The sequence below is a fragment of the Pituophis catenifer genome, unplaced genomic scaffold, assembly GCF_029215685.1.
Source record: "Pituophis catenifer annectens isolate HBS135680 unplaced genomic scaffold, rPitCat1.0.hap2 SCAF_1, whole genome shotgun sequence".
NCBI classification, from domain to species: Eukaryota; Metazoa; Chordata; class Lepidosauria; order Squamata; family Colubridae; genus Pituophis; species Pituophis catenifer.
The window spans coordinates 238550332-238572576 of record NW_027256881.1 but is presented as its reverse complement, the minus strand read 5'-3'; the positions used below and the strand labels follow the sequence as shown (position 1 = coordinate 238572576).

General features: G+C 40.9%; 3 protein-coding genes across 5 annotated transcripts in view; 2 read left to right on the top strand and 1 right to left on the bottom strand.

The window, feature by feature from the left end:
* The window catches only part of CPSF7 (cleavage and polyadenylation specific factor 7), a 21746-nt gene extending 19165 nt beyond the window's left edge, over positions 1-2581 (top strand). For both annotated transcript variants that reach the window (XM_070931919.1, XM_070931914.1), the window contains exon 10: positions 459-2581. The gene's annotated coding sequence lies outside the window, so the exon portion shown is untranslated. The remainder of the gene's footprint in view (positions 1-458) is intronic.
* The window catches only part of TMEM216 (transmembrane protein 216), a 25867-nt gene extending 3622 nt beyond the window's left edge, over positions 1-22245 (bottom strand). Inside the window, exons 1-5 of one of the 2 annotated variants that reach the window (XM_070931950.1) lie at positions 22221-22245; positions 21137-21238; positions 20617-20709; positions 18758-18959; positions 17693-17759 (exon numbers count right to left, since the gene is read on the bottom strand). In XM_070931950.1, the coding sequence (XP_070788051.1) occupies positions 17693-17759; positions 18758-18959; positions 20617-20709; positions 21137-21238; positions 22221-22233 (477 nt within the window). In that variant the 5' untranslated portion in view covers positions 22234-22245. Of the gene's footprint in view, positions 1-17117; positions 17623-17692; positions 17760-18757; positions 18960-20616; positions 20710-21136; positions 21239-22220 lie in introns of those variants that run through there. The other variant, XM_070931958.1, reaches the window with a different exon arrangement.
* On the top strand, positions 3294-15248 carry LOC139308379 (fascin-like). Its single transcript, XM_070931903.1, has 8 exons — positions 3294-3599; positions 4289-4538; positions 8146-8202; positions 9796-10077; positions 11103-11221; positions 13038-13191; positions 13961-14134; positions 15049-15248. Exons 1-8 carry the CDS (start codon positions 3294-3296, stop codon positions 15246-15248), a joined length of 1542 nt encoding a protein of 513 aa, XP_070788004.1.

The window sequence follows — 22245 nt, the reverse complement described above, 5'->3', positions numbered from 1 at the left end:
AAAAAGAAAAACTAAACTACAAACTTGATTTCTACCTGTTTCTGAATAGTTGCATAAAACCTGAAGTGGTGGTCTTCTTTTGGTAGGTACCATTCTGTGATGGGAAGAAAGTAGTTGGATTATGCTTAGTCTATATCAAGGGTGTCAAACTTATGGTCCACGGGCCGGAGGCGTCACGTGCTGGCCACACCCCTGCCTAGTTTAGCGAAGGAAAAAAAAGTCCTGATACATCACGTGACGATGCGAGTTTGACACCCCTGGTCTATATAATTCAGTGGCAGAATAAATCTGGCTTCAAATCCTAGTCCAGGTCAACTATGGTCTAAAACAACCCACAATTTTCAATTCCCTTTGTATATAGGAATTCACTCTTGGAATTGCACTTTTCTAAACTATGCTCTCAAAAATGCCTTTAAAATTGACTAATATTTTATGTTTCTTTTTTTTTCTTTTTGCAGGGATGCTAGAAGCATACAGTGTTTTTATGGACTTATATCCTGTCCTTAATCAAGACTAAAGGATGGGGGATTCTCCACCCACTCCTTCCCGCTGCCCTCTGCTCTTTCCAGACCCCTTGGAAGTGACTTTGCCTGTAGGACTCCATTTGGCACACTATGGCACTAAGACTTGAGTTCTTCCTAAGTGTGCTGCTGCTGCTGTTGCTTGATGGAGGAACACTGAATGACTTGGAGTTTGGGAGGGGTTGTCTGAGCCACTGTGACCAGGGGGCAATTTCAATCCATGGATTCTTGGACCCAAAGAGAATGGTGCTTTCCACAGAGGTCTGTCACCTCTTTCCTTTCCATGGCGTTATAGAAACACCCGGGGAGGAATACATCCAACTTCTCTCCTGTAGGAAGACCTCATGCTTCAGCACAGTACAAGGTATATTACCATAGCCTCACTGGAGCTTATGTTCAAAATTCAAACTGCATTGTCTTCTTAGGCATCAGTGCATAGAGTCCTCCTTAATTTTTGATCCTTTTTCCAAAGCAGCTTCAGTCTTGCACTCTAACAGCTTTGTACACAGCTTAGAAAAGTTTTGTTTTCCTTTTCTGGGATGAGAACAGGCTACTTGCTGCTTCCAGTCATGCCTCTTCTTAATTCCTGAAAGTTGTCATACCAGTTTAACCTAACTTCTTTTAGGAGGGGTTGTGCTGTTAAGCTTGCCCACAAAATTGAGTCTCCCTTAAAAAAATAAATCTACCTTTCGCTATTGCAAGAGCTCTATTCACAGGTGATTCACTGACAAATTCCTTGCTTTGTTTCATGCATTAGCTGCTCTGATTGTAATTTCTTACACAAACATTTGTTTTCAAGGCCATTCTTTCCCAGCATATCACCTTCCTTGTTGTAGAGGAAGAGTTGTGACTAGATACAGAAACATGGAATTGGGACAAAGTCAAGCTGAGGCTTCTGGACATTATTGATTAGAGCACACCTTGAGCATTTTAAATTTTGTGTGATGTAAGTGTTGAATTAAGGTCCAAAACTACCCTTGCTCCCATTCTCATTTGGAATTTTCCCTTTGGTGGGAATCACTCACACGTTTGCTTCGGTGACATAATAAAACCTTAGTGGTCTCTGGCATGCCAGCCTAGGAAAAGACAAAGTTAAATTTTTATTATGTAAACTTAGAACGAGGATTCCTGGATCCAATGAGCCTTTTGGCTGGCAACCAATTGAAACCAGAAACACATTACATGGGGATCCTTATGGAAAAACAGTGGCTGCAGAAATCTTGATTCAAGTGTCATCTTCGTGATGGAACTTTTTGAGGTGTGCATTTTAGTTTTCAGTGCTCCATCCTGGCACCCCAGTTACACAAAATCAAGTTACATACCCTGGATTTCTTTAGTAAGACCAAGCATCTATTACATTGTGACTATCCAACTGCATGGCGAAGCCCTCCTCATAGAAAGATCTGTCTTTTTCTCAGAGAACAATTGGATAGATTAAAGAGGATGACTGTATCACCAAGGGATATGATGCCTCCTTTTGTGCTGTTGATCCAAGAGGGTCTAAGATCAATGTTTTTTAAAAGAGAAAACAAAAAGTTAATGTAAGCCAGCGGAGAGCGCTTAAACTGTAAAGTATACAATATGGATTGGAAAAGTTGCTTTTTACCTAATGGGACATTTTTAGTTTGTTTTGAAATAATGGAAGAAAAAGAAGAAGAAAAACAGACAACAGAAAACATAACTTCAGTTCCCTTCTACTCTCCCACTCCTGTTCTTCGTGATTTGATTTGTTTGTCTTTTTCTGATAGGTTGGAAATTGTGTAATAAACTTGATGATATTGTCAATCTTTTATACTGCATTGTATTGTTTCTTTTCCTTTTGTAAGTTTTAAAAGGGAGGGTGAGTTGTTTTTTAGAAATCTCCATTAAAAAAAAAAGATTGTAAGGGGAGGGATTGGGCTAAATGTGACTTAGATACGTCAGTGAAGATGTATAAATAAGGCAGGTGCCATGTTCTAGCTGGGTGCTAACCCTTGTACAACCATGGCTTTATGTAATGCTAAATTAGTTCAAAAACCACTTTGTGTACAAAAATTAAAATGCCTTTTTAAAAGATAAAACTTCTATCTCATCATTATATTTAACTAATCATACTTCAGACTGACAAAATCCCTGAGAGTATTGGCTTCTGGTTAAACGTAATAATTTCCAGTATGGGAGGGGGGAAGGTGTTTTTACCTGGACTTAGTTTTTGGTCATGAATTTTTTTGTACCTAATTACCTTAGACATAGGAAAACATGCTGGAGCGAGGGATGTATCTACACTCCTATATTTTATTCACATTATTGGGGGATCACTATAAACTGGGCATAAGACATATTTTGCCATACTTCATAAAAGTTTGCACTTCACTACCTCTGTTATAAAGAGTGATTCTATCTTCTCACAGATCCCTGTCAGTAACTTCTAATCAAATTGGGCAACTGGTTGTCCAGAGAACAAGCTTTGCCAAAGGGTAGAATGCCTTAAAACCAAAGCAAATGTCTAAAAGAAAATTTGTTGTCTTACTGTATGTGAACAGTGTTCCATTAAGCCTCTGGTTTGCCATAAAAGGTGCCGACTGCAAGTAATAAGTGCTGAGGCTTGAATGATGTCATGCTTTCAGAACATGGTAGCTTGAGTAATGGACTTCAGTGGGTGGGGCTTAGTTCTAAGAGGTTGGGTTTACCTAGTTGCTAGGCATCCATTATGATCTTGTGCATCAGACACAGTCTCAAGTAGGCCAAGCAGTTAGCTGGCCGGAAGAATTGGTGCCATTGAGCCTTTCCACCATGACGTATTCCCTGGAGTTCGGACTTGTCAATGCTGCAAACAGATACCTGACTGCCGAACCTTTCCGTTTCCAGGTGGCAGCCACAGGCAAGCAACTAAAGCCTCGCCAGGTGTGGGTGCTGCAATTTGTGACCCCACATGGAGCTGGAGCAGCTGGCCCAGGAGAAGGGGCTGCCCAGAAAGTTCACCTTATCAGTGCCCTGAAACGCTACTTAGCAGCTGACCCAAACGGCAAAGTCACCTGTGACCAGGATAAACCGGGGCCTCAGACGTTCTTCCTGCTGCATCAGTATCCAGATGGCAAGGTGCAGTCATTCAGGGCCAAACACGCCTATTGATTATATATCCCAAGCCACAGAATTACAGCCTAGTTATGAGTGGATTTGGTGGGACTGGATTGAGATAAAAGTGTGGGAAGGAAAGGATGGGGAGAAAGAAAAAGAAAATTTGAGTTGTTTGCTGTGAAAAAAAATCATTTGGTGTTCGCCCATATGTGGTGATCTTATGGTTGCAACGCATTGGTCTATAAGTGGCAGAAGTTACATGTGTGCAGTGCTTGGAAACTACTTGATTCTCGGTTTGTACCTAGACCAAAATAAATTAAGTTGGTAGCTTTCAATGTCCTACTGTATCCCCTGATACAGTACACTTCCCTCCAATAATCCTTAATAAAACAGCTAGTGGACCAAATACATATTTTGTTCTTACTATCTAAAATATGCTGGTCAACTATAGTGTATTGGTAGAAAAAGAATCTGGATCTTTACAGTAGAAGGGTCTGGATCAGGATGTGCCATAGGATGTATAGTTGCTGAAGGGCAAGTTTAATTCCCTAACCCATGGTATGCAATACTGCAACTGACATTTAGAGAGGTCAATTCTAGCTGACATCCAGCTGGAGAGCCTTTCTAGCTTTTCATTCTTAGTGTGAGTGTTTCATTCATCACCTCCCTCGTCTGATGTGGTTGACTTGGTAACGTTTCTTTCCTGGCAGGTGTCTCTGCAAAATGAGCAGTCCAAGCGTTACCTGGGTGGGGCAGAAGACAATGTTACATGCTTTGCCCAGGCTTCCAGTGAAACAGAAAAGTGGACTCTGCACCTGGCAGTGCACCCCAATGTTGCAATCTATAACCCCAACAGGAAGCGTTATGTACGTTGTGATGAGAAGGCTGAGGTATTGCGCTGTGATCGTGATGTGCCTTGGGGGGCGGAATCAGTCATCAGTATCTACTATGATTTCAAAGGTGGGGGAAAGTGATTTTAGATGTAATTATTATGCATAAGGAATTTTGGAAGTCCAGAGTCTTCTTTATATCTCTTCTTTAAGGTGGCTCACTATCTGGTGGGATACATAGATAGGATTGGTCTATGAATAACTTTGCTTCATTTCCAGTATAGGCAGCTATCCTAGTGCTTGAAACTGTCGCAAAAAGCAGGATGCAACTTTGAATTCTGAGATAAAACACACTGAATACTTCTTAATAGGGTTTGGTCTAAAATGAAATAAATCTTACAATATCAAACATAAAGGCTACATGCATAAACCTAAATTAAGCCATGATTAAGGTAGAATCCTTAATACATTTGCTGCAAAGGTTATCTCATTGAGTTGAAGAGTTGCCTGAATAAACAAAAATAAGATTATACAATAGGTATAATTTGGAAAAAAATGAGCTGAATTGGGGCCAATTCATGACTAACTTTCCAACAGTTTCCAAAAAACTGATAAAAATAAACACTGAGGACATGAAGTTGAGTGTTAAATAAATACGTATTTTCAACATTTTTGTATTAGGCCACATTCTAACAAATTACAGAAAAATAATAGTTTGCTCATTACTTAAAGATTTCTTCCATATTAACATTCTTCTGTGATGTGGTTGTTGATGACACGCAATCCAACATTTCTCTCCTATCTAGAATATTGCCAATATAATTTTGAAAACTTTTCAGAATGAAGTTTACTTTAAAAAGCTGCGCTGTTGTTGTACACAGGAATAATCATGTACATCTTAGAAGCAATCATCAACTTATTTAAAATGTAGGGCCATTTCTTCACCTTACTCTTTTCCCTTATGATTCTTTATATTTTCTTCCTGGTGCTTCAAGATCTTGTCCCGTTTTATCAAGCAACCCTTTAATTTCTCTACAAGTAGATAATGGGTAATTTTGAAAAACAGAATTAAGGAGCAAAATACCTGGATGCTAATAGAAATAAGTCATGGTCTAATGACCCTGAATCAAAAAATCTTCAGAGACAGACAGATTGCATCATAGTATACTACAGAAGGAACTACAGAGAGAAAAGAGGATCCAAGAAACTACAGACCAGTCAGTCTGGTATTGATTATTGGGAAAGTTCTAGAGCAGATTACTTTAAAAATCTGTAAATGAATATTTGTTTTGTAGAATTTGTAAACATTTTGAAAATAATGCGGTTATTATTGCATATCAGGAGGGACTTGTGGTCAGATTAATTTTATCAGTTTTTATATGGTATTTCATTAGCAGATTGTGGGAATACCATGATTATAATATATGCTGATTCAGCAAAGCAACTGAGGAGAAAATACCCTATATTCTGATTAACAAACTGTTTTAAGTATGTGTGTAGTTGACTCAAAAACTACATTTATATGCATTTGCAATAGTGGCAAATATCTGTAGCTCTAGCTGTAGGATGAGGGTGAAGGTTCATTCTCTGATCTTGTAGGTTGGTTTCCGAACATTTCATTACCAGGCTAGGTAAGATCTTCTGCAGAGATTCCCCTAAACTCTACTGAAGATGTTACCTAGCCTGGTAAAGAAATGTTCAGAAACCAACCCACAAGCTCGGAGAACGAACCTTCACCCTCATTTATATACATCTATAAAATGTTTATCATACAATCTTCACTGTTAATGAATAGTTGAACAAATGTGTTTGTTTGTTTGTTTATGTATTTATGTATTTATTGGATTTAGAGGTTGCCCAACTCTCAAAATCTCTGGATGGCTTACATGTCAAAAGTAGGAAACAACAGAATGAAATGAAAAAGACAGGTTCATTGGGAACAGGAAACTTAATGCACCAATAGAAAACTAGAGAGGACCAAGAGTTACCGTAACTGCAGCCGTGGGAGCAAAGCCAAGTTCCACAAGCAAGGCCAGTGGAACAGCTGCAGCTTAGGAGCCTTATGAATCTCCAGGGGATGCAATTCCAGAGGGCAGGTGCCACAATAACAAAGACACACTTTCTAGGTTCCAGTAGGTGGTGTTGTTTAATTGAACGGACTTGGAATGTGCCCACTCTGCCCAGTCTCAGTAGGTGGACAGAAGCTATTGGAAATAGATGTCCCTCAAATAACCAGCCGCTGTGCTTATCAGATTTGCAACTGAAACAAACCTATGTGAGATAACCAATAGCCTAAAAAGGAAAATTAAAAAATAATACTGGTAGGCTAGGAAGGGACTAAATCTGCATGAAATTGAACAGAAACAAATTACAATTTCTTCTTTCAAGAAAAAAAAACCAAATGAATAGATATAGAGTAGGTAATATCTGCTTTGATAATCTTCCATAGGAGAAAGACTCTTGTAATTATCTGCTGATATGGCTGTCAGAAAGGCAAAATAATTTAGGATGCATCAGTAGAAATATTATCTGCAAATCATGTAAAGTAATAGTTCCATTGGATTCTGTACCTCAAACTTCATTTGAAGTACTATATCCAGTTGTAGACCCATATTTTAAGAAGTATTCAGATGGCCAGGCTTATAATAACATATCAGCACGAGCAGCAACCTGGTAGACTGGATCCTATTTTTAGAAGAATTCTTTATTGGCCAAGTGTGATTGGACACACAAGAAATTTGTCTTTGGTGTATATGCTCTCAGTGTACATAAGAAGAATAAAATACATTAATCAAGAATAAAAAGATACAACCCTTAGTATAGTCAAGGTTACTAATAAGCTATCAAGTCGTACTAGGAAACAAATAAAAACAATACACATTGAAAGATACAGATGACATGGTTATAGTAATAAGTGGGAAGAGATAGATACTAGTAAGGAAGAGAAGAATAATAGTAATACAGTCTTAGTAAATTATTTGACAGTGTTGTGGGAATTAGTTATTAAGCAGAGTGATGGCATTCGGGAAAAAACTGTCCTTGTGTCTAGTTGTTCTGGTGTGCAGTGCCCTATAGCCTCCCTGGCCCATCCATCAGTCTGACCTCAAAGTGGCCAACCATCTGCATAGGAAAGCCCACTAATCTCCCATTAGTTGGGCTTCTGAGGCAACCACAGTGCCTTCAAGGCTAATTGATCCCCACAACTTCTATGAACTGGTCCAATCTCCGAGGCAGCATCACGTCTCATGGCAACAAATTCCAAAAGTTTAATTACCTGTTGCATTAAAAAATAGTTTAATTGATCTTACTTCTTCCAAGATTGAATTTCATTGGATGACTTCTGGACTGGTATTTTCAAAAAGGTAAAATAGCTTCTCCTTGCCCACTTTATCCATACCATGTATCATTCTGTGCAGCTCTATTATGTTCCCTCTCATTCACCTCCTTTCTAGACTAGAAACTAGAAGTAGAGACTAAGCTCTGTTAGGAAGAAATCTGGATATGTTTGTCTTGGAGAAAAGAAAATTAAAGAGGGGAAATTATATTATATTTCAATCATATCAAGGGAGCAATGAAGAAGGGTAAGAGATAGAATGATGATCATGCTTGAATAACGTTGCCATATCTGCTAATAACTTACCCAAAAGCTACTAAGATAGCCAGACAAACCCCTAAAATAATCCTCTGTTTTAATATGTGAAAAAGTTAAGCTTGAGTCATTTGCATCTCCTCAATAGGTCTGGATTCCAAGGCACACAATGCTGACAGAAGGCAATTGTCCCCATATATACCAGGTGAATTCAAATTCTGCTTACCCAGGAAGTCACTATGGATAGTGCAAAGTTTGATTTCCTTAACAGCATTTGTTAGGTAACTTGGATAATTCCAATTAGACAGTAGTACAAGCACTGCACTGCACAAACCAAAAAGGGGGATATGTTCATCAGGGAGGATTCCATGGTATCTTTGTAATACAACACAAAAATACCTTCACTTCAGATTCTTCTTTCTATCAAATGCAGTCCATCTGGTCCTACTTTATAATACATATGGGGACAAGCTAGCCATGAACAGTGATGTGCAAATTAATTTCCAGTTCCTAACTCAGACTATGTGCCTTGATGCATCTGATTTTACTGGAGTTGGGGGCCATAGTCTTTAGCTATATTAAGAATCTATGCATAAAAAACCACAATACAGTACTGGAAAGAAAATAAGATTGATAAGAAAACAGATGCAATTTTAACACCTAAACTGGGGGCAAAGCTAAAATCCATGCATTAAAACAAAAATTTCTTTCAAAAATATACTTTTACTAAACACATATATTAAAAAAAATAAAACAAGCCACATTGTCCACAAAACAAAAACAAAACCAAGGAGACAGCATCTTTCTTAGACTAACTGAAGAATGTACATTATAGTTGCAAGCCATAATATTTCCAAACATTCTTTATCAGGCAAGATATTTAGAAAGCAGGAAAAATGGGAGGGATGCGCAAAGATGTTATTTAATATCATGTTTATACAAGTTTCCATTCTTAGATTGACTGGTCCCAAGACTCCAAGCATGTAGATTATTTAAGAGGCTATTTTGGGTATGCCAAAGCTCTTTCTAGTGTTGGGAAGAGAAAAACAAAGGCATGTAAAATATTTCAAGGTTGAAATGTTCCAACCGCGAAATGACTCATTATAGCTAGATGTATTCCGATCTCTGTTCTGCATTAGATTCAGGACCATCCATTTCTAAGTTGGAAACCAAGGTGGAAAAAATTCAGAGCTCTCTAGATAAGATCAGAATAATGTTGGGATGAGATATTGTATATTGGAATCAGAGTTCTTGAAACATCTCTAGAAACGTATCTCTACAAATAGGTGAATATGAGTTCGAACTGCTAAAATGAAAACTTTTTCCAACCCTCATGAGATGAACAGATTCTTTGGTAGAAGGAAAACAGAAAGTAGATGAACAGGTTTTATACTTTTAAAAAGATCTAGGCAATTTCAGCTATTGAACTAGGAAGCAAACCAATCCAAGAGAGAACTACTTAGTACTTCACAGAACACAATCCCAGTATAAGTAGTTTAAAAATCCTTCTCTTGTCCTGAATAGAAGCTCACTTAGAACAGTTCACTTTGGACTTTAAATCTGATTTTAAAAAGAAAAAAAAAATAAGAAGGTATGCAATAGTAGATTATAGATATGGGAAACTGGGCTAATTCGAAGGTGGTGAGAACAAAGATGTTGAAAACCTCTGCTGTCATTCTAGAATGAAATGAATAGTTGCAGCGCTGCTTTGCAGACATTCATTTTGAGACTATTTTCCAGGATTGAATACTAAGCCCTGTCAAACTCTTTTTGTTCCCTTCTCCTGCTCTATCTCCAGTGAAGAAGTATGGATTGAGAAATGGGGCAGGTAAACTCTTAGCTTCCAATGGTTCACTGGTATCTGACGTTACTGCACAAACCATGTACTCCTTGGAAGTCCATGGTGGCTTGGTTGCCTTCCGGGATGATGAGGGAAAGTATTTGACTGGGCGAGAGGGTAACATGAAAACCCTAAAGATGGACAGACCTGGACGGGATGAACTTTTCAGCGTGGAAACAAGCCCTGCCCAGGTTTCACTGCGCTCTTCTTCTACCAACAAGTTCGTCTGTTGCAAGCCTGGTGAGTTGAGCGAAAGCAACATTATCTGTCTAGATATGAGTGGCAATCATGGCAATTGAACCTCTAATCATAGCCTCTAAGAGTAACTTATTATTTTGCCTAGTCTGGTGAGTGGAATGACTTGCCCTGGGAACAAGTACAGTCCTAAATCTGCAAAAATGCAGAGATCTTACAAAAGCGATTGGGGGTGGGAGAGATAATAAGAGAGAAAAGATTGGTTGAGTATGTATTGTTATTAGGTCACCAGGCAGTTTTAAAAGCTAGAGAAAAGATGAAAAACAAAAGGGACATCTCATGCTTTAACAGATTTTCCTGCACATTGCAAAGACCTGGATTAGATCAGTGTTCTTCAAACACTGTGTCATTAAAATGTGTGGACTTCAATTCCCAGAATTCCCCAGTTCACACATCTTAAAATTGCCAAGTTTGAAAAAAACTGGATTAGATGATGTTTGTGGCTCCTTATAACTCTACAGTTCTAAGTTTCTGTAAAAATTGATTTGACTATACATAACCCAAGCATCTAGCTACTGTCATAATAGCAATATTGGGTTGGATTTAGACATTCAGTGATCCACTGAAATAAAAGGGACTTAAGGCAGATTTGATCTAACCCTAATGAGTACTGTAGATTAGTTTGAGAAAGCAGCAGACAGAAATCTCCCCTATCCATGCCCTCTCTCTGCTGCCCATGGAGAGTTGTACTATGATTGCACCATTCTGGTTCCATGCTGAGAAATGTATATATAGGAAAATGTCTTGATCAATCGAAGGATACATCTAAAATTTTGCTTAACTTAAGCAACAGAGGTTCCAAGAGAAGGTCATGAAGATCAGATTGTTAGGGTTTTCCTAAAAAGGACAGGATTTTGGAAGTATTACATACTCTTTCCCTGTTCTCGTTACTATCCTTTTGCAATACAGTTGAGCACTGTTTTAGCTTGACTTTTGACAACAATGGACAATAGCCTTAATTTATTGGGCTGAAACCATAATGAGTCTCAACTTGCTTTACTGTTCTGCAGGTGCTGACCTCTATGCCACTGCAATGGCAGTAAGTAACACAGAGATCTTCCAACTGATGTATGATGACGCTACAAAGAAGGTCTGCTTCCGTGGCCATAGTGGCACATACATGTCCTTGGTGAGTCCATCTGCATAATGCAAGAATGGGGATAGACTGGGAAAGATCAGCTACTTCAATCTGTTCCTAAGTGTGCCATGACATTTCCCCTTTTGGAATGAAATGTAGACATTGTCAGTAGTTTGTCTTTCCTTCCTTGCTTTACAGATCATTCTTGACTTACAACCATTCGTTCACCAACTGTTCAGAGTTCCAACAATGCTGAAAAAATGGACTTAATGACTGGTCCCTGAAGTTATGGCCAATGCAGCTCTCCTGTGGTCACATGATCAAAAACTGCGCATTTGGCAGCCTGTGCTGTGTTTTGACCGCAGGAGCACTTCAGCTCCCCCACCTGATCATCTCCCTGCAATCTATGCAATTTGGCCTTCTGTGCTCCATGGCGCCTGCAGCTCTAGCTGACCTTCACCGTCTTCTTGCTCCCATTGCTAATCAAGCATGCCCTATCTGGCAGGCAGCTGCTGGCTGCATCAGGCCTTCCAGAGACTGTATGCGGCCTTGTCCAGATTGTGACTGGCCTTCTCACAAGGCTTGGAAGCCTTCCAAAGCCTCATAAGAAGGCTGCATGTAATTTGGACAAGGCCATGTGCTTTTGGGAAATAGTGCCAGCAGCCTTGGGCAGAAGGCCCAGTGTGGGCAACAGCTGTATCAGAAAGGGCCAGCGTGACCATGTCTCCTCAGCAGTGGGATGAAGTCAACAGGGGTGGTGGAGTGCAAGGCAGCAGAGTCCATGCAGTGAAGATGGCTGGGCTAGGAAAAAGCTGGGGCTTCCTTGGTGTTTTGCACTTCCCAGGGTGTGGTAGCTTTGTGCTGTGCTGCTGAGCTGGCTGGGGCAGCCATGGCTTCTAGGACTGGTCACAGCTTCATGTTGCGCTGCAACACAGGAGCTTCTTGCAGCCCCAGGCCTGCAGGATACCAAGAAATCCTTGAGCTGCAATGTATTCTTTCTCTGCCCTCCTCTGCTTATGCTATACTGCAGGACCCCCTCAATTTATGCATAGCCTGCACTAGGCCTCCCAGGTCCTCTCCCACCGCCTTGCAGACCCCATGAACTCCTTATTGGGAGTCCTTCTGCTTCCAGCTTAATGACCTCCACATCTGGAAGTAAAATGGCAAGTGGAACCGAACTGTCAGGATTGCTTTCGCTAAGTGTCACCTTACGTTGTGCTTTACCACCCCATCACTTAGCAACAGACATTCCAGTCCCGATTGTAATCATAAGCCAAGGACTACCTGTACTCACACTATTGGCTCATCAGATTATACTATTCAAATTCTCCATATTAATGCTCAATTATAACTTCAATTAAGTAACACAGTTGTGTATCCCAGAGCTTAGAATTCCATTTAAATGTCAATAGGGAGACTAAGCTATTTTTGTCTGACAAAAACCTGTCAAACCACATAATAGATTAGCACACGGTATAAACCCAGTGATTGTGTGTATTTCATACAACACTCTGAGCCAAGCTATACAAGATCATGTCCTAATAGCAATGAAATCATGGAAACCATGACTAAGGTCACACTCAAATAGATTGAAGTTTTAGATTTGGACAACACAGTAGGTAAATCAAATGCACTGCAGGTTAATGTGATGCAAACACAGCCATTATCATCAATCCTCTTACAGTAGCTGAATTTGGGGCTGGGTCATGCCATATATAGACAGACTGACATGAAAAATCAGCATTTTTAATGCAGGGCCAAACAGCCAGGACTGAAAGTTAAGTTTCAAACTCAGGGTTGGGAATGTTTTTTCTAGGTTGGGTAAGGCAGAATTTCTTTTCCAGTAAAACCACTCTTTCTCCTGCAGGGACCCAACGACTGTATCATTAGCAGCACCAAACAGGACAAAAATGTTTGGTTTGAACTCCAGTATCAGGATCAGAAGGTGCTGCTTCACATGGCAGACAAGTATGTGTCTATGCGGCCCAACGGACAGCTCCTTGCAGTCCCCAAAGCTGCAGGTATAAGTTGGTCAGTAGCTTTCATTGTAATTACATGGCTTCAGCGTGGGCAATATTAAAATATGGGCAAATTGTGGAAAAGAAACCACAGATGGCCACCTGCAAATTAATGTTAGGGCTGAGCTTATAAAATGAGAGCTCTTCTTAGAAAACTGCTGATTGCTATTGTCAATAAGAAGCAGCAACATGCCTTTCCCTCTCTTAAATCCATTAAGTGAACCAAGTTCATGGATCACAATCCTAGGTTGATCTTAGATTTAAAAGTAGCACAGGAAACCAAGCCCCGTGCTTTTTTTATGGCGTGGCCTTTGTGGAACAGTAGGACATGGGTCTCTAACTGGTTCCTTCTTTGTTTTTGGAGCAGGTTACAAGATGTCTGCTAGCCTTGGGGTATGACATTCCCTCCCCCCCACCCCCAAACTATGTTTAGATACTTCTAGCAGAAACACCTTTCAAGTTATTGTTCGACAATTAATTTAATAGAGAAAGTGCACTAGATGTATAAAAATAATTATGATGACAGTTCTGAGGACAAGTGCCTTTGAAATGTGGACACCCAATGTTTAAAGACTTTCTAGGGCCAGTGTCAATATTATGATTTGTGTTAGGAAGACCAGGAAAAGGAACTATCAAACCACATAGTCCCAACAGTCAGCTTTCCTAAGATACTCATTCTAGTACTTTGGGTATTTTTATCTGGTGGGTAAAAGGCAGCAGGTGGTTGCAGACTAAGATGAACAACATCAAGAGGATTATATTGCACTTACAGGTAAAAGCGAAGATTTTCTGCTAGTTCTGGTGAACCGGCCTCTACTGATCCTGCACAGTGATGCTGGTTATGTTGGACTGACTTCTGACATGAAGCGGTTAGAAGGGAACTGTGCTGACTACGTGCTCAGCAGCCTGTCACTCAGTGATGAAGGCTACTATAATTTCCAAATCGGTTAGTATACTGTAGCTGATTAAGCTCGTTTGCAACAGAGAGCCCCAGATTATCTGCATTATGAGGGAAATCTGACATACAGTACTACTATTTCATGCACATACATCCCTCTAGCCTGGCCAGGTTATGGAAGGAAGCTCCATAGAGATAAATGGAATCAGGGCCATAACATATCCCCACTTACTTTACCCTAACTTGAAGGAAGGAAATGATCTTGCCACTATGCTTGCTTCCCCCACCCCCAAGTAAGATATTTTCTGGGCCACTTGTTTTTCTTAAATATTGGCTGAGTATTGTTCATATTTTCCAATTATACAGTCCTCGAATTATACCAGTGAAGATTCTTAAGGTTCTGCCCATTTTTCAGCCACAATTTTAGCATTAGGCATTAGATGTTCTTCCTGTTAAATCTTTAGGACTGCTGGGAATGCAGAAAGATGAAACTTAGTATCTATGGAAATTCTCAATCATCCAGCTCATGGTTGTCCCAAAGGTGCATTTTCAAAAGGCAACTGGACCTTCTTGATTTTTTTTTCTTGAAAATGTTTTACTTTTCATCCAAGAAGCTTTTTCGGTTCTCAGAACTGGTGCTTCCCAAACTTTTTTCCAGCGACCTTGCGTAAGATTATTAAAAGTGGCATGTAGGAAGTCATGTTCCTTAGCAAGAATTCTGATAAAGAGCAAAGTCTTGCTAAGGGGGGGGGGAGTGTAGTTCCCAATCTAGCCAGAGATAAGGCCCGAAAAGGTTGCCCACTCATCTTTAGATTAAATTTGGTGCTTACAAGAAACATGACTCCAACCTCCGATTCCTTTAATCATCAGAATACCCTTAAAAATTAAGAAAACAGAACAGTTTGATTTGTCTCGCCTCTGTCTTTCCTCATTTTATACCTTCCTTCCACTAACACTGCTAGGTGGCAGATATTGGGCCTTGGATAAAGATGGGCAAATCCTGGTAACCAGTGACCGTCCTAGCAATTTCAGCCTCCAGTTTGTATCCTCCAGCTGTCTTATAATCAAGGCTTCCAACAACAAATATCTTGTGGCTGATCAAGGAGGCCGAGTATGGACTGGGTCTACTGATGCATCAAATGCAACTCTGTTCCATTATTGAGAGGTTGTAACCTCCATTAAACTTCTGTTGTGTGTCTCATTTAATGCCTCCTACTAAGTATACATTGTCATGGAGAAAATCTATGTAGTCATTAGGGGTTGAAAATGACTTAATGGCACATGATCAATCTATCAGTCAATTAAAACAAATTTGAAGATGCACTTCAACAATAACAGTTAATGTTATTACCAAACTATACTCAAAGTATAGAGAGAGGGCTCGCAATCTGGGAGTCCTCCTGGATAGGCAGCTGTCCTTGGAGGAACATCTGACGGCTGTAACCAGGGGGACCTTTTGTCAGGTTCGCCTGATCCGCCAGTTGCGGCCCTTTCTTGATCGGGATTCCCTGTGCACAGTCACTCATGCCCTCGTCACCTCTCGCCTTGACTACTGCAACGCTCTCTACATGGGGCTCCCCTTGAGGAGCACCCGGAGGCTCCAACTGGTCCAGAATGCAGCAGCGCGGGTAGTGACGGGAGCAGCCTGGCGCTCCCATGTAACACCGCTCCTGCGCGAGCTGCACTGGCTCCCAGTGGTCTTCCGGGTGCGCTTCAAGGTGTTGGTTATCACCTTTAAAGCGCTCCATGGCATAGGGCCTAGCTATCTTCGAGACCGCCTGCTGCCACCGACAATCTCCCATCGACCCGTGCGCTCCCACAGAGAGGGCCTCCTCGGGGTGCCATCAGCCAAACAGTGCAGGCTGGTGACCCCCAGGGGGAGGGCCTTCTCTGTGGGGGCACCTACCCTCTGGAATCAATTGCCTCCAGAGATAAGGAGAATCCAAGACCTCGGTGCCTTCCGCCGTGCCCTTAAAACCTTCCTTTTCCAGCAAGCCGGGCTGGCCTAATTTTTTAAGTGTTTTTAAGTGTTTTGTTTATTGTTTTTAATTAATGGGGCCAAATTTATATATGTATATTTTAACTGTATTTTAATATTTGTACTTGATGTTTTTATTTGGCTGTTCACCGCCCTGAGTCCTCAGGGAGAAGGGCGGTATACAAATTCAAAATAAAATAAAATAAAATAAATAAAATAAAGTACCTTGGACAGCTATTTGTCTGAAATGGTACAGGTAGTCCTTGACTTACATCTTTCACTTAGTGACTGTTCAAAGTTACAATAGCATTGAAAAAAAGCAGTTTATGACCATTTTTCAGACTTACGACCGTTGCAACAACCCCATGGTCACATGATCAAGATTCAGATGCTTGACAACTGACTCATATTTATGACAGCTGCAGTGTCTCTGGGTCATGTGATCCCTTTTATGACTTTGACAAGCAAAGTAAATGGGGGAGACAGATTCACTTAACAACCAGCTTATTAATTTAACAACTGCAGCGATTCACTTAACTACTATTAAGGTTGTAAAATGGGGCAAAATTCACTTAACAACTGTCTCGCTTAGCAATGGATATTTTGGGTCAATTGTGGTCAAAAATCAAAGATTACCTCTATTACAATAACTCTGTTTCCTCCCATCCTCAATGCAAAATAAGGGAAGTAGGACATCAACACCTACAACAAAAAAATTGCCCAGTCATGTGTGAAAGGTACAAAATTAAATTGTTGGGGCTGATCCAATTCAGGACCCCTTCAAAAAAATCTGGTTAAATCAAAATTTTCCTTGAACTGAAAACACATGACTGAAAGTCTCAGCCACCATAGCACATGTGTTTGTGTGTGTACATCTTTCATAGGTTGTAGATGGAAGATAGGAGATAGCTGAGCATATCTCTATCACTTAGAACCATCACATAATTACAATAGTTGAAAAATAAGTATTTATGTCAAGGGTATTGTATAAAAAAATCAAGTATCAATCACAAATTACCAATACATCACAATAACAATACTGATTTCTAGGGAATGGACATCCATCTTAAGAGCAGGATATCGGCTGTAACAAATAGAATTGACAAAGGCATCCTAACAACAGTCATTGTACACATGGTAAAGACTTGAGTCAGTGTTAGAATGTTTCCATTTGAAGAATCTGAAGAGAACAGCATTTGCAGGCAAAATCTATGCACTGGCTGAAGTTCACGGATCCACAGTCTTGAGACCTGCAAAAATCAGTCTTGAATACCGCCAAGTCCAAGTGGGTCAATTATTATGCTCTAGGATGGGATACAAGAATGATGATGAGGATGTCCTTAGACCATCCAGTCTAGGATTGGAAACTCTACTCTCAGGACAGTACCTCAACATGCCTGAAGCAAATACTGGAACTATATCTTCTTTCATCTTGCCCAAGAAATCAGCTTGTCAACTTCATCCTGGGCTAGGCTTGGAAATGGTTTCATGCAACTTCCCTTAATCACAAAGTGTTTCACATAGTGCAATCCACAGAGATTCTCAATATGAATCCAAACTGAAAGGATAAATAAATAAAACAAAAGGAGGTAACATAAGGAAATTAGTCATGACCAAACACTTCTTACCTTACCCTTGGATAGATGAGAACCAAATCTAGTTCTTGTGTTGACAAAAATGTTTGCAGCCACTGCTCTGAAGAAAACAGTGAAATACAATTGCCATTGTGCAGAAATCCTCAACAGTTCTAAGACTTCATTTCCAATATGACTCAACATGTTATGATGAAGTTTGATATACTGCTAAGATGGTTGTAACCAGTGGTGGGTTTCAATTTTTTTTACTACTGGTTCTGTGGGTGTGGCTTGGTGGGCGTGGCGTGGCTTGGTGGGCATGGCAGGGGAAGGATACTGTAAAATCTCCATTCCCACCCCACTCCAGAGGAAGGATACTGCAAAATCCCCATTTCCTCCTGATCAGCTGGGACTTGGGAGGCAGAGAATAGATGGGGGCGGGGCCAGTCAGGATTTTTACTACCGGTTCTCCAAACTACTCAAAATTTCCACCACCGGTTCTCCAGAACTGGTCAGAACCTGCTGAAACCCACCTCTGGTTGTAACCTTTATATTTGGTTTTACTTGGGCTTTATTTGTCCATTTGTTCTTGTCAATTCTGCCCACTGGAATTGATCACTCATTATTCTCAACCATTTATCCTTATTTCAATATACCCAGTAGCCTTGCTCCTTCCTAATTGCGCTCTTTTATTTCTCTCCCCCAAATTATCTAAAGAGACTATTTTTATTGGATTCTAAATAAGGAAGTATTACATTTTCTTCAGTGAGGAGGGAAACCAATCATTGCCTTTAAAATGTAAAGGCAACCTACAATCAAAACTTTGATTTCAAGAATTAAAATGATTAATCTTTTATTATTTATTTATACCTTGCCTTTATTATTTTTACGAATGCCTCAAGGCAGTGAACCTATCCAACACGTTTTCCTCCTATTTTCCCCACAACAATCCTGCGAGGTGGTTGGGTTGAGAGAGAAAGCATCTGGCCCAGGGTCTCTCAACTGGCTTCCGTGGCCTGGGCAGGACTTGAATTCAAAGTCTCTTGCTTTCTATTCCAGTGCCTTAACCACTAGACCAAGTGGCTCTCCCAATAAATCCCAGATTTACAAGAAGATTACCTGGAAAAGGAGGCTAACGTTAGAATACCCAGTAATAGCTCAACTGCATAGAAGAAAAGCAGAATGGCATTCAGAATGGCTTCCAAACGCAAGGCATAGGTCTGCAGAAGTAGGTAATAGGCTGCCATCACTGCTGCTGGAAAGGTTAGTGCCAGGCTGACAGCAAGTGGCACTTTCCGCTGGCAAAGGTTACCTTTGGAGCCTGTCAGATATAACATATGGGACACAAAAAACATGGACCATTCAGCAGAAGTCGGAAACAATCCAGTAAACCTTTTCAGATGTTCATTTGAGAGAACAAACCAGAGAAAGAATTGAGCTACAGGTCCAAAAGGCAGTTCTATGCATGCTAACTTGAATTTAAATTCTCCTCACAATTTTTTCTGCCCCTGATTTTATTTGAGTCAATGATGCCTCAGATACTGCAACCTTTATTCATTTGAACATAAATAGGACTCCCAGATTTCACTCAACAGAGGAAAGTGTGGGGAGTGGCACACAAGTGTTGAAGTTTAGCACTGTTGTGACCCTGACTCCCGAGCCTGTCCTAACAGAGGAAGAGGACTCAGAAGGTGATGGGGAGGAACTGATAAGGCCTCTCTCTCCAGGACCCTCCTCTCTGGCAATGCCTCAGGTTCCATCCGAAGGCCAAGAGGAACAGCCTGGGATATGCCAGGAGGAAAGCATATCGGAACAACAACAGATAGGGAGTGAGGATGATGAATCCTGGCTTGATCCCAGGCAGCGTCGGAGGGAGAATTGTGCGCAGCAACGAAAGAGGCGTGGGAGGGCCAGAGATTGAGTTGAGTCACTGAGCCACACCCCACAAGGAAGAAAAGTGGGTGTGATTGCTCTTCAAGCTTTGTGACGGTCAAAGTTAAAAACCTGAGAGTCACACCGCGTTACCTGAAATCTGGCTTGTGAATATTTTGGATTGGACCTTGGCTAACTCTTGCTTAGTGGATTACTTTTTGCTACTGAACCGGACTAAGGATAAACTCTCTCTTGCTTATTGAGAGTGAAAACTGACTTGGCAGGCATTTCAAAACTTTTATCTGCAAGAGTTTCTAGTCTGATTGCTTAATAAAATCTTGGCAGGTGTGCCTGGTTGTGTGTTTGCCTGTGTGGGGAAGGGGGACAGAACAAGCATATACAGCACTATGTTCTGCATATCCTACTCCCAATACACTTTCATGACATGAAAATGACTTATTAGAAATAATCTTCTCCTGAAATGAAAGAATGGGTTCTGAACTTTACAAATTCTCAGAATCTGATTTCATATGATCACAGATCAAGAGGGCCAGCCTGACTGATCCAACTTTATAGTTCTATCCCCATATATCAAATTGTACCATGGTTCCTAATTACTCCCAAATAATTGTAACCCAAACTACACAAAGGGATGTTCACTGCTATCCGCATCTACAGTACACTACCGCAGTTGAGTAGGAACATTAAGAAAGCCTGGGCACAATATACAGAATGCTGTCAGCATCTATATATTTATGTCTGCTTAGGATCACTTGTCAAAATCTCGTAAATGTGTTGTTCTTAGGGAGCCAGGATTTATTTATTGACAGTTTGGTGAACAGCCTGAAGATGTGGAGGGGAGACCATTTAGTAAGTTGCCATCAAAGAAGCTCATATTTAACTGACAAATGAATCAGTTCACTCCGGATCGGGAAAACCGGTAGCAGTGGTGGCGGGAAGGTCTGCCCACCCATCCAGACGGCTCTGCGCATGCATGGGAGCGCAAGCGCACCCGCGAGTGAACCGGTAGCGACTGAAATTGAAACCCACTATTGAAATGCATGTACTATTCATTTAAGTATCATTGTGTATCCTTTAATGCTTACCAAAAAATATCCTTGTGACTTCAATTCCAAGATAGAGAAAAAGCATAATCAGGTCCAAAGCCAGATTAGCAGATGGATAAGGCAGTAAGAGACCTATAAAGATACACAAATGGCCATATGAATTGAAGGGAAAGCAAGATGCCCTTTCCACTATTGTGTATGGGTGCATTAAGATCGGAGGGGGGACGGACACTTCCAGCTAAGGTACCTTCAGGAAGACGGCAGCAGGAAGCATTACCCCAAAGCAGGAAGTGGAACCAGGTGAGAAGCTCTGATGGCTTCTGGAAAGGATGTCTGAAATCTATGTAATCTTTCTTTGTTTGGTTTCAATAATTCTACTATAAAGAATGGTTGTACAAAAACCCTGAACTCTATACAATTACAGGTTAAGTTACAGAATTAATGAGGAAATAAAAAGACACTCTTTTCTATGTTCAGCTTTCTTCAGGTAAGTCAGACACCTAAAAAAGAACAAAGGAGTTTATGCAAAGTATGCCCTCCACTAACTTCCTGTACTCACCTTTATAGACAAATATGAAAATCTCCAGCAAAAAATATGTAGCATAATACCAGCCATTGAGGAACAGCAGAATTTCCAGAGGTGTAGAGGAAAGTTGACGATCTAAGAGGTGCAACCAAAACAGTAATATGTCTGTGATTTTTCATTTTTTTCCCCAAAAAGCAATGGATTTAATTTACTCAATGATACATTGAAAAGAATAGTTTCACATACTGTAAACCTAACGATAATAATCCCTATTCGGTTATAAACTTAAAATTGATATTCCTAAAGATTATCTCCTGAAATATCTATATGTAGAGTGACACCAATTACTAGAGGAACGGTGATGTACTATGCGGCTAGAAAAAGGCACAAAATGTTTTGTCTTGCTCTTCTGCTTGTGCAACTTGATCGCTGCATTTCAGATCTGGGATTCCAAAGCACTAGGACTAATTACTATAACCACACCCCAATATTTTCTCTTCTGCCTTATTGCCAGGCAGGCATCCTCGTTCTTCTTTGCAAATTTTGACTCAAGAGCGGATCCACGTGCAAATACTTCGATATTCTTTTAACAGGCACGATACTCAAGAGGTGCAAACCGAAACGCAGATTAAAACCTACGTTCCGCTGCGAATTGCAGGGTATCGGAAGCCAGCCTTCCGACACCCGATTGGGACATCCGAAAGATGATTTAAAAAAAGGAGAAAATTCCATATTTCCCTTGAAATATGGGATTAAACGGGGCATTTCAAAGTTATGCTCCCAACAGGAGATGTGCACCCCGCTTGCTTTCGGGGCATGCCGGATTGGCTGGCTCTTTTACGGCAGGCTCCCCTTCCTTTTCCTTTTCCCTTCGCTATGCAGGATCTCCTGCCACGGCAGCGTCTGGAGCCCCGGGGCCAGATCCCCCCACCCCCACCCCCATTCCCTGCATCGCTGCCTGCTCGAGGCCGGAGCCTTCGAACTTGGAACCTGGAAGCGCGAGACACCGCATCGCCCCCCCACCCCACTGCCCACTTTCCACCTCCCGCGCTTCGTTCGTCACATGACCTCGCGGTTCCTACCGGCACCCTGTCTACCCGCCAGGCTCTCCACTTACGCCGAGGTGCCATCTTCCGTCTCCA